The 14258-nt window shown below is 51.7% G+C and overlaps 1 protein-coding gene and 1 long non-coding RNA gene across 11 annotated transcripts in view; one reads left to right on the plus strand and one right to left on the minus strand.

Annotated features, from left to right (window-relative positions):
- The window catches only part of PRKAG2 (protein kinase AMP-activated non-catalytic subunit gamma 2), a 279715-nt gene extending 277157 nt beyond the window's left edge, over positions 1-2558 (minus strand). Inside the window, exon 1 of one of the 10 annotated variants that reach the window (XM_070616865.1) lies at positions 1560-2558. In XM_070616865.1, the coding sequence (XP_070472966.1) occupies positions 1560-1673 (114 nt within the window). In that variant the 5' untranslated portion in view covers positions 1674-2558. The remainder of the gene's footprint in view (positions 1-1559) is intronic. The other 9 variants (XM_070616864.1, XM_070616877.1, XM_070616881.1 and 6 more) reach the window with 9 other exon arrangements.
- Positions 2538-4293, plus strand: LOC103553147 (uncharacterized). Its single transcript, XR_011539335.1, has 2 exons — positions 2538-2942; positions 3631-4293. It is a non-coding gene; the product is annotated as an uncharacterized lncRNA (long non-coding RNA).
- The last annotated feature ends 9965 nt before the right edge of the window (positions 4294-14258 follow it).

Here is a 14258-nt window from a genome sequence, read left to right on the forward strand (position 1 = left end):
GATCTGTTTTCTTTCAACGTCCCTGTAAGGTAGGCAAAGTGGAATTATTATCTCTGACAAACGGGAGAAACTGAGCAGTTCAATGGCTCACTCAAGTGATCAGTGCTAAAGGGAGGTTTGAGGTAGCAAATAAAAATTTACAAACATGGTCAAAAATGTCTCACGTTAGCAATATAAACAGGAACATCTCATTTTCAAATAGAATGCTTATTCCTGCATATGTGGGTCACCACTCTGGGACCACACAGCAGCCAGGGGTCCAGTTACCTGCTCCCTGAGCGTCCCCCTGCCAGGGAGGGCTGGCCACCGGGTCCCAACTTCAACCTCCTCCCTGAAGTACCCCTCAGACGTCTGGGGCTCTACTCTTCCTCATCCAAGTGTTACACACGGGCACAAACACAGGACGAAAGTCCCTAACCGGGTTTGCTGTGGAAAGCGAGTAGCCAGCTGCCCCACCCCAGTCCCCCCGCTGCTGTCAGGGAGGATTAGCTTTAATGAGGTGACGGCCCTGGAGGGTGGGACACACTGTGCACTCCCACCCTACGCCCAAAACCAGTCATGCAGGAGAAGAAAATCACATTTTCCATGGAGCCCTCTACTCTGTGTGTGCGTGTGTGTGGTCTGTGTGTGTGTGTGTCTGTGAGCGCTGTGTTTGGACAAACATTTACTATGTTGGTGGAGGTCGGGGGTCTGACCCCGTTGAGTTTTCTTCGGGTACAGGTAAGGGCAGAACACACATTCCACCACCGGCCCCCACCCCAAGGGGAGGCTAAGGGAGGCTGTGGTGGGCGACGACAAGAGGCTGCCGGCTAGCTGGGCAGGCAAACCGTAGGGTGGGCGCTCCACCTCGCCCGCCGCTTTCTCCAGCTGGACAAAGTCAAGCGCAGACCAATCGGTGTCGCCAAAGTCCGGGCCAGGTGCTGGTTTGGCCGGGGCTGACATTCCCAGCCGCCCCAAATGCGCTAGGGAGCCCCGAGCCCCCAAATGCCCGAAATGTGCTCCCGGGGGGCAGGCAAACGGAACGGCTGCAAAGGAGCCCCCCGCCCCAGGCCCAAAGTCATCCCGGGGGAAATTGGGGAAGAGGTAGGTTCGTTTGACAACGAAGCTACAGAGCCAACCCCAGCCACACCGCCTGCTGTCCCCACCCACTGCCCCTCCCCTCCCAGCCATCCCCCGCAGCCGCGCGCGGCTCCACCTCCCCAGAGCGCAGTCCACACGGTCCTTTTTCAACAAAACAACGCGACGCGCCGCCCCCAGCACCCGCACCAGGCGGGATCCGGGGCTACGCCCAGGCGGCCAGCAGCCGCGCCCGGCCCAGGAGCGCGCCCCTCGGCCTCGCGCCCCAGCCCCCACCGCAGACGGTCGCTGGGCCCCGGCGGCACGCGGGTGGGGAGAGACGAAGCCCGGGCTCCGCGGCCCAGCCCCTCCACCGTTCCCCCGAGCGGCCCGAAGTGACAGGAGGGGCACGCACGGCGCGCGAGGCGTCCCGCGTTAACCGCTTCCGCGCCGGGTGGGCGGCGGCGCGAGGGTGGGGGCAGGGCCGGCGAGCGGGGACTCACCGGAATGTGCACTCGCAGCGAACGCCGCCTCTGGCTGGGAGTTTTCTTGCCGCTGCCCCCGCCGGGGCTGGAAACATCTTTCTTCTTTTTGGTGTCCATGGCCGCGCTTCCCATAACTTTAACCAGAAGTTAATTCCGGGTGACTCGTTCCTGGAATTCGGTCCTCTCTTTCCTTGCCCGGCCACTGCTTCTGGCCTCGAGCCGCGCGCTCTTTATTACTGTCTTTCCACCCTGAAGACGCCGCGTGGGGATTTCCGCGGGGAGGGTGAAGCAGGTACCTCGAGTCGCCGCCACCCGGGAGGGATGGCGGTCACCGTGGGCGCCAAATTCAGGTGTCCTCTTCCTCCTCCGGGCTCATCGGAGGCAAAATCAAAGCCAAAGGCTGTCCTGGTTCTCGTCTCTTGCCGGGTTACGCGTGGCAGAGGTCTCCTGCTGGGTGACAAAGTTTTCTTCCTTTTGCAAGGCGAAGCAACATTTTCCACTGTCTCGGCTCCTCCCACAGACTCCCAGAGGCAATCTGAAAGGCAGGTGCAATTAAAAACAGTAATTTGGAAAACAACCTATGCCTGTTCCTAAGAAGAAAATCTGGCGAGAGTGAGACAGTTTGCATATAAAGATAATTCTCGGCTGCAGAATAAACCAGCCCTGAGCCTGGAACTAAGTCCGTCCTCCTCTCTGGGCGAGAGGGAGGGAAGAGGGGAAGAGGAGGTACAAACGCCAATACTCTTCGCAACTGGGCTAGAGCTCGGCTGCCAGCAGAAGTTCTGGCGGCGGCTCGCGCGGCTCTGCCAGCTGGAGCCCCGCGGGAGAGGAGGGCAGGGCGCCCGCTCCGTCCCACCGCGCCGCGGTCCCGGGGACAGCCAGGGGACAGCGAGGGGCCGGGCCTGGCACCGACGCAGGCTGGGGAGCGCGGGCGGTGGAAGGCGGCGTGCATCGAACAGGAAGTGCACGGCGTGCAGCGCCGCTCTCCCGCTCCCCCCGCCGCCTAACGCCGCCCCCGGGTCGCCGCGCACTGTCGCCTGCCTGGCGGGCGGGGGTGCCCCCCCTCCCCTGTGGCCGCGGCGGCGCCGGGTTCGCTCGGAGCTGATTTCTGATCCCGTTGGTCCCCCAGTGTCTCTGTTTATGCCTGGCTCCCTGAAACACGCACACGCGCCGTGGTCCCCGCAGACCTGGCGCGGCGGAAGCATCGGGTTCGGAGGGATGCGCATTGACCCGCACGTGCTTCCCGGAAAACCGCGGCGCCAGGTCGCTCCCCGCCGGCTTGCGGACCTGAATGAGCACAGAGGGCTGTCTGTGTCGCTGGGGCAGTGCGGGTTTTCACCCCCCAGCCCCGCCCCACCTGGCTGTTTTCACGTTCGACAACAGTTGCGCAATGCATCCGCGGTAAGTGTCTGGGCGCAGTATCAGCACAGCCCCACCGCCCCGGAAAACGCGGGGTTCCCAAGACTGCGGAAAGAAATGGGTCAGAGAGAGGGCTCGAGACGCCAGGCGAGGCCCCCACGTGCAGCCACGGTCTTAGAGAGCCACCGCGTTGCCAACCTGGCACCGCCCGTAGCCGCGGGCTCATTGGGGGGGGTTTCAGGGGTGGCGGGGACCCCCCCAGGTGCGCCCCAGGGTGGCGCTGCCTTGGCCGCGGATTGGAAGTAGGATGAGTGTTGGGTCGGGAGTCGCTTCCTCTTCTGCTCTAGGTTCTGAGGACGTGGTGGCCCCAAAAGTCGCTCCAGTGCCCTGAATGCTGACGTCAGCCCCGCTGTTCCCCGTAATCTGTATTACGGGAGGCCGCCCAGAGAAAGAACGCGACACAAGTCGCTTTGGGCACGCCAAGGGGGCCGGCGAGGAGATGGACAGAGGTCTCTCCTCACAGGAGGGGTTCGCCCGCTGAAGGGACACCGCTTACGTGGTGCCTCCCCTCAGCGAGAAGCAAGCCTATTTCAGCTACCGTTCCCGTTTCCCTTTCCCACCCAAGTTTCATCATCGGGTGTAAAATCCCCTGCAGGCTGGATGGTTGCTTGGTTCGTAGGGGTGAGTTCGGGTGCCTTTGTCTTCCTTCTCCTTCTCCCCTGGTCGCCAGTCCAGAATGAAGCCAGACTGGAAAATCGTCCCCGTCCTGGAACAGTGCTGGCTTGACAGAAAGGTCCCGAGGCTCTAGAGGGGACCACCGTCGGAGTTCAAACACCAAGTGGCCATCCCAGCCCCGCCCGTGTGGAATTTCTCGCTTTGACCTTCTTCTGACCAGCTGCATGCAAGAGACAGGAGACTGCATTATTCCAGTAACTGCTGGAAACATTGGTTGGAAGTAGAAAAGAGTGTGCCTTTAGCCTAATGTGATGGAGTTTGGAGGCCCCGGGGAGCCCACCGTTACCCACTCAAAATTACTCCCCAGCTGTCATTTCAGTTTCATCTCTTTATCTTAAAATGTTAACCCCTTTTACAATGATAATTTCCCAGGGATGCAGATCACTCCATTTGATGAGAACTGGTTTTGGAAAGGGAAGAGGGAGAGATGAGAAGGGAGCAAGGTGACAAAGGGAAAGTCAGGAAGTGCCACGAGGAGGGGATTCGAGGAGGGGATTCCGTGTGAGGAGCCCTGTGTTATTTCTCCTCCCAAGCGCTTGGCCTTGGCCGGTGCTGGTTGATGGGCCCTATTTAGAAAGTATTATAACATGTACTTTTGTCAGTTGATTTGTGTAAAATATGCCCAATCATTCATTAATAAAATTAATTTGTTCTCTGAGTTTATTTTGTTGGAGTGCAGACTTTAGTGCCTGGAAATCCTAAATTAATACATTTTACCATATTGCCTGCATTTTATGAGCTTTTTTTTTTCGTTCCACATGTTAATTTTTCTGAAACCTGGGTGTTTCTTATAGATGGTATCCGAAGAGGCTTACCAGCCATTTTTTCCTTCTGATATTAGTAAGTTAATTATATATCTTCCAATCATGGAGTCTTAGACTGAAGGGAGCCCAGTGATTATTTTGTTTTGGGGTGCTGTCTGAAATCCCATCTTCACTTCCTCCTTGCTGCATGTAGTTATTTTAGCCAGTATCTAAATGTGACATGCCCTGCCATTGACTCCTTCTCAATGCCCTGACCTATGACCTCCCTCTAAAAAGAATGCCATAAAGTCTATACTGAACAAAATACCAAAATTCTAGATAAAGGCAGCATTCTGATTTGCCTTTTGGCTCAGGCTCCAATGTTGGTCAACTCAGCACTGTTACTGATCCTGTCTTTATGTAAAATTCTGATTTTTTTGGTATAAAATAAAGCTTATATATATTTTTTGTTTTTCAAGATAAAGCAGAGGTTCTTAGTGGTCACCAAATATCTATGCACTCTCCTACCTTTTCCAGCAGCCTGGCAGTTAGAGTAGGAATATGTCATTGATTCTGGCCAATGACATGTGAGTAGAAGCAGTGTGTATTACCTCCAGGCCAAGCAGTGAAGAGTTGGTGTGTCTCCCCAGCTTTCCTTTTCTCATGCTGCCAGGATCCTGGAGACCACGTGCTCCAGATGGCTGACAGTGAGATGGGGCGGGCAACTCAACCCGTGTTGGAATTGGTTGAGTTGGGTTAAGCTACTGAGATTTTGATAATTATTTGTTACCACGGCATAGCCTTGCCTGTAAGAAAATATTGCTTGAAATATTATTTATCTTGATGACTAATTTTTGGGCACCCCCTTAACTTTTACACTTAGAGCAAGTGGCTCATTTGCCTCACCCTGGTGCCACCCTGTCCTTCTGATGGATGGAAAGATGAGGAGGAAAGGTTGGCCGGGACTTCAGGCTGTCCTGGGAACCACCTCGCATGCTCCAGGAACACTGCTTGAGTCCCAGCATTGCCCCTGAGGTGCTGTGTTACCGTGAGCAAGTCACTTCGTTCCCCCTGTCTTAAGAGGAGTGGGATGGTCCTTAGAAGATTTCTACGGCCTCTGTAATGGGGACATGTATTTTGTCCTGATTGTATTCTGTATGTCTTTGTTAATTTTATTGCTTTAGGAATCCCTTTTTTATTGAACTCTACAAAAGTATCATTGCACAATGAATTGGAAATTAAAAACAAACAAACAGAAGGCCCCTGGTCCTTGAGCACAGATGGTTTAGGACAGTGCTTCTCATGGGAGGGAGGCGTACTGAAGACGTTTCCATTTGGGGCATCCTTTCTCTAGGCTGATCGTAGTGAAAGTTGCCGATACACAGCGCCTAGTACATCCCAGTGCTGGCATGTCGTCACGTCCAGATTTTAGCCTATCTATGGGGGAAGGTGTTACTAACCCCACATTACACCACACGTGTGCTGGCGTAACTGCTGTACCACCCCTAACACCCCGGCCTAACATCACCTGCACATTTGATGTCCCCATTTCTGAGTGCTGCCACCCCAGGGCTGCAGGTCATCACACTGGCCTGCCACGACAGTGTCACCTCTCCCCCAGCCAGGGCAATGTTCCATTCAGAGAAGATAATTTAAAATGCTGCACGGAGGACCTGCAACCTAGTTGAGAAGTGAAACACAGAGTACAAGTGTTAACAGAGAGAAACCGCTGCTGGAGAGCTTCTGAAGGGGCTACCCCATGTTCAATTTCACTTAACCTAGTTTTCCTGCTTACTCGTCCCTGCCCCAACTCTGCGTTTTTTGTTTTTTCCATTTTGTCTATTAATATCTCATATAAATGAAAATGACTTTGGAAACCATGAGTCATCTTTGTAGAACATTGACAACTTAGACAGTCTTCATGCTGGTGATGTAGTCTTAAAGTCCAGCCTTGCCCCGTACACTTGGAATGCCACAATCAGAAGGAATCCTGGTGACCATTTAGTTCAAGGGTCTGTAGACAGATGTCTGTGTCTGATGAATTCCTATACTAAGTGGTAATGTGTTCCACTGTCAGAAAGAAGAAAGGAATTAACTTTTTGTCACCCATTAGATGCCAGGTATATTAGGTAGTTCATAGTAATTATTTTATTTCTATTAAAATCCCCTAAGAGAACTCTCATAGACATTTTACAGCCTAGGGAAACAGCTAGCCGTTAGAGCTTTCATATCCATTTAACCTCTATCCGTTGATCCTAATTTGCCGTGCCCTCTGAAAACACATTTAAAAATGTGGCCCCCTCCCCTTTTGAAGGCTTTGCACAAGGCTAACAATACTATTTAGGAAACCCCTTCAGGGTGACCTTGGACAGGCTGTTCAACATCCTGGCTGCCTCGGTGTCTCTACCTGTGACGTGAAACTGGGGTGACAGCAGTGGTTTGTATAGTCAGGAGACCAGGGACTCAATTCTGTGCAAAAAGCTACTCTTGAAAAATGAAACAACAAAGTCTGGGCCTGAGGACTCTGTAAATGCTTTGGTAACTCATTGGATACCAAGCTAAGGGGGTGTTATCTAATCGTGAAAGCCAGAGCTAAGAGTCACATTCCGGTTTTTGTTTTCCTTATGATTGCGTAACCTTGTGATAGCTTTTGCTCCCTGGTGCAAATGGAGCCGTTAATATTGATCCGAGCATAGAAGTGGAGGCAGATGCTCAGGACCAGCGGGGAGGGCTGTCGAGACAGCCCCTCTCCTGATGGCTCTTTCCTGGGTCCCTTTTGGTGAGCTGGGGGACCTGTGCAAGCCACCTCCCTTATCTGTGTTTCAGATTGCTCTTCATCCCCAAAGCTACTTAACCATAAGGCCGTCCTGATTGTGAAGTCCGAGAAGTACTTTGGATTAAGGTAAAGGTAAACTTGCTGGCAGTATTCTCCCAAGGGACAGATTCGCCGTTCACATCTTTTCTCTGTTTGATAGCCCGGTGTCTTGACCAGCTCTGTGCCTAAACGCACTCGGCAGTTCTGAAGAATGACAGCTTCAGCAATCAGGATATGTGTGACTACACAGCACTATGCAGTGGGGAGCTGTCTGTTTGCTAAATAAAAAATAGGTAATCCCAGCAATTATGCTCGCTTCCTTGACTAAGGTTAGTAGTCACGTAAACAGCATTAGTTGGGAATAAAGTCTTTGGTTCTGCCAACGGCTGCCTTCATAATTATTTCACACAGTGTCTCCTGTGACTCTCGTCCCGGTGATCCGGCATTACCTCTCGTTGGGGTAGAGGGTGTGGGCTCCTTCGGCTGCAGAATTTGACTAAAGGTGTGTGTGTGTCTTGCTTCTCGACTGAGTTCTGAGCTATGAACACACTATAAGCATGCAGATTAACCCTGGGAAATTTGGAATTCCACTCTTGTCGGAATGTGGCTCATGTTCAGTACAACTTGGAAGGTCTGCTCAGACTGATTTCTGACCTCTCACTCACCCATTTATTTGGGACATGATTAAATAATGCAAGTTAACTGTAATAATTTCCTGAGCAAATAAAATTACTTTGGTAATCATGCTGGCCCCAAAGTTCACATATTGCAGCACAAATCTGAAGGGGACTGGTCTGGGAGGCTGCATCTGAAGCCCTGGCTCACCGGCACCGTTGTCACCATCCATTCGTGTGACTTGCTGCTGCTATCCAGACCAGCCTCTAGAATGCCAATCACAGCTTTTCACCAAGACTCCAGACAAAATATATTCGCAATCCCTTGGGATTGGCAGTGTTTGGAGAGCAGAGGGCCAGGTCATGACCTGGATTTTCAGGTGCATGAGGGCTTAGACCTGTTGACCTCTGAGCCCCATTGGAGACACGCGGTTATCACCCTGACTCTCAGAAAAGGCTGTGTCCCTCCCGGAAGGGCCCAGCCACACCCAGAGTTAAACCCAGGCACGACCTTGCTGGCGTCTAGTTGTGTCCTTGGACCTTAGCACTTTATACCGTAATCAATAAATGCCCATTTGGTGCACTGACAGAGCCCAGAGATGCTCTGTTCAAGGACTCTGGACGTGCAGGGAGCCTCTCAAGGGCATAGTGGTTTTTGACAACGCTCCTTATGCGACAGGGTTGTGGGTCAAAAGGTATTTTGTAAAATGTTCCTAAGTATAACTGCTAAGAGTTGCCTGAGGTCTTGGGAGAGGGTGGGGAGAGAGAAACTTTCCAAGTACAGCTCTGTGCCCAGGGCTTGCGTAAGGTCATTTTAGACCATTGCAACACACACTCTGACAGCACCATTGTGCAAAAGGTCTTGCCGTGTTCTTTTCCTATCCCCACTCATTGTGGCTTTTTACCCTCTAGGTCAAAAAATAAAGCATAATTACAAAGTTCATTGTTCCTCGCCCAGCCCCAGAGGACATTTTCCTGTGGTTGTGGCTTATTCACCCATGATGCAGGGGCTCCCAGCATCATATGGAGAGGGATGCACAAGTCTCTCGGGGCAACCCAAAGGGACTTGTGTGCAGCACGGGTGAGTGTGGGGCTCGCTGCTGATACAGAGCACTCGCCAAGACCCCAGGGCTCACACTGGTCAACACCGAGGCCCGCAAATGGTCCATAACCCCTGTGGTTAGGATGCAAGGGGAACAGCTGTTTCGAGCCGAGCTTCTGGGAGAGTCTACATCTTGATAGGATCTTTGGTTCCAAGTCTTTTCTTTATCTCTGTAGGTTGAAGAAGCTGACGTAATTTGTTCGCCAAGAGCTGATACAGCTGGAGAATTGTCCTTATAACCACTCCCTCGTAAGAGACTGATTTTTCAGCCCCTCTGTTGGTTTGCTCTTTTGCGCAGGGGTGTTTTGTCTGGTCGGCTGCCTCCGCTCTTGGATCCACTCTCTGTCCCTCCCTGCTGTGTTGCCTGGAAATGCAGTCCTGGGATCTTTAGCTGACTGATCCCGTCTCCTGTCAGGCCAGGTCTGGCCAGTCGGAGGCAGTGGGGGAGACGGGAGTGTCGGGGGAGGAGGCAGGCCAGGAGATTCTTCCTCCCCGGTTTTGCCGTGGGCAGCATCTAGGGCAGCGCTTCTTTCCTCTGACCAGACCCTCCCTCCGCAGGACCAGCTTCTCCGGGCCGCCTGACTACGGCTCTAGAGTCCTCTGGACACTTGGGCAGAAATCTGGAGGATGTGAGGGAGTGACCCGGTGGGCAGGTGGGGGAGGAGGATTCTAGGAGAGGTCAGGGGGGCAGCTTGGCCGGAGTGGCAAGAGGACAGGTGGGCTCAGTGTCTGGGGACTTCCTTATCTGGGTGAGATGGGATGGTGCTGGAGAACGCCAACTAGAAGAATGACAAGGTCCAATTTAAGTTTGGAAGGACCAGCCTGGCTGCTATGTGAAAGGTTCTAAAGGATAGAGGGGAGTTAGGGAGAGAACCAAGAGACAGTGGATCCAGGGACCACCAGACAGAAGGGCCTCAGGAGGGGAGGAGCGGTGTGCTGTGGATGACAAGAGGACTCGGAGATGGCCATGGGGTCTGGCGACACGGAGCCCACCGGCAGCCTTGATAGGGGCTGAGGATGGTGGGAGCTGCAGCCCGGGGCAGTGGGCTCGAGAGAGATGGAGCAGTGGAAGTGGCACAGGGTGGACAGCTATTTCCAGGAGCTCCGCTGTGCAGGGGAGCAGAGACACAGGGTGGGGAGAAAGCAGAAGGGGTCAGGAGAGGGCTGCTTTATGTTTTAAGGAGGGGATGTTACAGCGCATTTGTGCTAATGACATGACCCTGTCACTGTCAGGGGAGGGAATCGATGATACAGAAAAGAGAAGGGAAACTGCAGGCAGGGAGCGTGGGGGTTCTTTCCTGAGCGGTTCTGGTTTCCTTGTGAAAAGAAAGCAATGCCACCAGCTGATAGAGGAAGAGGTGTGGGAGGTTTGAGGAGAGAGAAAGGTGTGAAAGCATCCTGTAGGGGAGTGGGAGGGTGGCACACATGCGGACGCTTCCCCACACAGATGGAAGCTCGTGGCAGGCGATGTTCTGCCCTTCTCTTAACTCAGCAACACGTCTTGGAGACTGTGCAAATCAGCTTACCCTGTGTTCTTGGGAACATTACTCAATTTATTATGATTATGATTTATTATTTATTACATTATATTTATTAAAGCTGTCCTCGACCGATGAAAGTATAGGCTGTTTCTGGTACTGAAATGCTCGGGTCTACATCATGTCACGCATTTTGGAGTGTTCCGAAGGGCGCGTGCTTAAGAGCAAGGTGCTGGGGCCTGCCCCGCCTGAGTGGTTAAGTTCACGTGCTCCACTTCGGCAGCCCAGGGTTTTGCCTGTTCGAATCCTGAGTGTGGACGTGGCACTGCTCATCAAGCCACGCTGAGGCGGCATCCCACATGCCACAACTAGAAGAACCCACAATTAAAAATACACAACTATGTACCCGGGGGCGTTGGGAGAAAAAGGAAAACTAAAATCTTTAAAAAAAAAAAAAAAAGAGCAAAGTGCTGGAGCAAATCCATTTCACCAGATGGTCATTTGTTCTTAGAGGCCCATTGGTTTGCACTCCCCTCAACAGTGCGTGCACACACTTATCTCTCTAAACCCTCACCAAAGCAATGTGTTTTCTAACTCTTTTCCAGTCTGTTAGGTGAAAATGGTGTCTCACTGTGCATTTTTCGTCCTATGAATAACGACGAACACCTTTTGCACATTTGTAATTTCCTTTATTCCTTCTGTGAATTATCTATTGTGCTTTTGCCCATTCTCCTGTTGGGTGGTAGGTCTTTTTCTTATCTATTTATAGGAGCTCTTTATATATTGAAAAAATCAGCACCTCATCAGTGCTGTGGGTTGCAAATATTTCGTTTCAGTTTGTCTTTTGACTTTGTTTATCCTGCCTTTTTTCATGCAGGATTTTTCCCATCTAATATAGTTTATCTTATTAATTTGTTTTTGTGGCTACTAGGGTTTTCTGTTATATTTAGAGAAATGCGGCGGGAGGAGCGTGGGCTCTGGAGTCAGACCTGCCTCCACCACTCTCTGGTGGTGTCTCTGCAGGCATGTTGTGTAACCATGTCGTAAACACGGGGACGGGAAAACCCGGGAGTGTAAGCACCTGCGCGTGGGAGAGGCTCAGTAAACGTTAGTTCCTTTCTTGATACCAGTCCCAACAGCAGAGCACGCAGCAGTAGCATGGTCCGTGCTGTTTGCTTTCCAAAATTCCTCTGGAAAATTGCAAACAGTCCATAATTTCCTGGGCACATGCCCTGTGGCCTTCTGGAGTCCATCCAGTCTGCACCCAGAGGTAACGTTCACCCCAGAGGAGACGGCATTTCCTAGAAGTGCTGTCGTGAAGCTGCCATGGGTCCAGGGGCATCCGAGGGCTGACACCTCAGAGATGGAGTGGTATTTCTCACAGAGTGGTCCTCAGGTATTTGCTTCAGAATGACCTGGGAGTTTCCTGGGCTCCTCCCCCAGGAAAGTATTTTGGAAACCAGAGACAAAACGGCTGCACACTTTGCCTTTCCTGCCGAGAGAACTGCAGGCACTGTGCCTGCCTGTCCCGCACCAGAAGGTGCGTGGCTGTGGAGGATGACCTTGGAGAAGGGGCCCTGTCCCAAGGATGGCCAGACAGGAGAGCACGGCTGCTTCCCACACAGCTGGCAACTGAGCTGACCTCCCAGCTGTGTGGGCCCCAAGCCTGTCTGAGTTCATTCCCCCAGCGGGGAGAATGTGGGGAGGGGATGTGAACACACTTCCCCTTTCCATCGGATGTACATAATAGCTGCGCCAGACCTTCACTGAAGACAGATGAGATGCAAATGTGGGTTTAAGGGTGGTTGATTTTATGAGAGTCTTTCTAGAGTGACTTTTAGATTGTTGAATGACAGGAAATGAGTTCGAGACCTAGAAATGGGGTAGTCCCTAAGGGCCCAGTGGAAGGAGGGATTTTTATTAAGGCAGAAGAGGGGTCATGCAGGATTTTGGAAGGTATGATGGGCTTTGGACTAGGGACTCCAGAGGGGGAGGCAGGGAGAGTGTTACTTGTGGTAGAGTTGCAAGAAGGAGGGCGCCAGACCCCAGTAGAGAATGCTGTTTCTACCTAGAACTGCTCTCTGAAACCCCGACAAAGAGAACCCAATTTTATTAGGGCCAGAGCTGAGTGTGGCTAACCAACTTGGAGATTTGATCATTTGAAACATAGAAAAGACGTGTGTTAATATCCCCAGAAAGAAATTCCTGTTTGATCATAAAATCAAGAAGAGTTGTCTTTCTCTTGCACTCTTGGATGTTTCATTCTTTGTGGGCCCTGGAACTGACCCTCATGTCTTTTTCACCAGTGGCCAGAACACAGAGCATCAAAGCTGTAACCCACCCACACACATGGTGTCCATTAATTGCTTTATCTTCCACTTTGAGGAACTTGCCTCCCCCACTGGTAGTGGCTGCCCCTCTCAGTCAGTGTTCTGTTGCCACAGAACACTCATGTCGGCTCAGCCAATCATAACCACCCTCACTTGGGGGCTGGGTCCTAGGCAGCCAATCAGAGCCCTTCCCTGGGATTCTAACTGGAGCTGCCTGAGCCCTTTCCATCCTGAGCTCCAGGCTGGAAGACTTCCTCCTGGAACTGCCTCCCCCAGAGGGACAGTAGCCTGAGAGTTTGAGGGATGGAGAGAACATGGAAGCCTTAGTCCCCCTTGTCCCTAAGACCAGTTCTTCCTCTTCCTCTTCCTGTGAGCCAATAACATTCCCACCTTTTCTTAAGATGGGGTTGGATTTCTGTCTCTTGCAAGGCAAGAGTTCTCACTGATAAACTTGTTTTTAATTAATTTAATCTTGTTGTATTTTTGGCTCCCCTGTAGGTTATTCTTTCTAGAACAAGGTGGGGAGGAAAAGACGAAAAGGAGGAGAGAAGCCAAGAAGGAAAGGAAGGCTGTGTAAGCAGAGTTTGTTAATTAATATGAGTGCCTGTATTTCACTGTGACAGCCTGACCCCTGTGCCCCTTGCCACCCCCATCACGTTCCTTGCTGTGGTCAGGTAGCCCTGGCCCTCGTGATCTCCCTGAGGGCCTGCAGCACCAGGGTGTGTATCTCAAAGCCCATTCTGAGTATCTGTGGGAATTTAAGCCTCGGCCAGTCGGGAGACCTGCCCTCCCGTGTGGATGGGCAGCTCCCTGACTCCACGCAGTGTGTGTGGCATGCCAGGGCTGTTTTCTGAGGCTCAGCACAAGCAGAGGTGTTGGATGTTGTTGTTACTCTGGGGATTCAGATGAGTATCTCCAATGGGTGTTCACGGAACTGGACTGCATCAATCTTCTCCTCTAGGAAGAGAATTTTTCTCTTTGTAACTGAAGAAAGCCTGAGTAAAGCTTGCTGACGACTGGGATTATCGATGTCCATTAGGAATTTTTCAAGTTACCTGAGCAAGAAAAAAACAGTGATTTCAGAAGCCAAGAGCCAGCATCATCAAGTGTACGCTGGTCATTTACTTTGACAGGCATAATTCAGTCCTTTTTATTTTTGGTTAAACTCCCACGGCACCGTAACCAGATCGCTCCAGGCGGGGAGGATGGGCTGAGTAGTGAGGAGAAAACAAAGTTGTTGGATTGATACAACTGGTCATATTTCTAGTTCAAAGAATTGCTAAGATCTCATGTAAAAGAGCCCGCTTTCTTTCTGGTTTATTCTTACCATGTCCTCATTTTTCTTTTTTTTTGACCCTAGTATCTCTTTCTGTTTTTAAATTCAGATTCACAACATGGCTGGTCCTAGGGCCACATGAGATCGCAAAATACCTGCCTTGCATTCTACCAGGTAGAGCAAGGTAACAGGGCACAGACAGCGATGTTACAGTATCCACTGGGAAGATCTACATTTATTCTAATCGTTTTCCCGTGGCTCAAAA

Source organism: Equus przewalskii, chromosome 4 (assembly GCF_037783145.1).
Source record: "Equus przewalskii isolate Varuska chromosome 4, EquPr2, whole genome shotgun sequence".
NCBI lineage: Eukaryota > Metazoa > Chordata > Mammalia > Perissodactyla > Equidae > Equus > Equus przewalskii.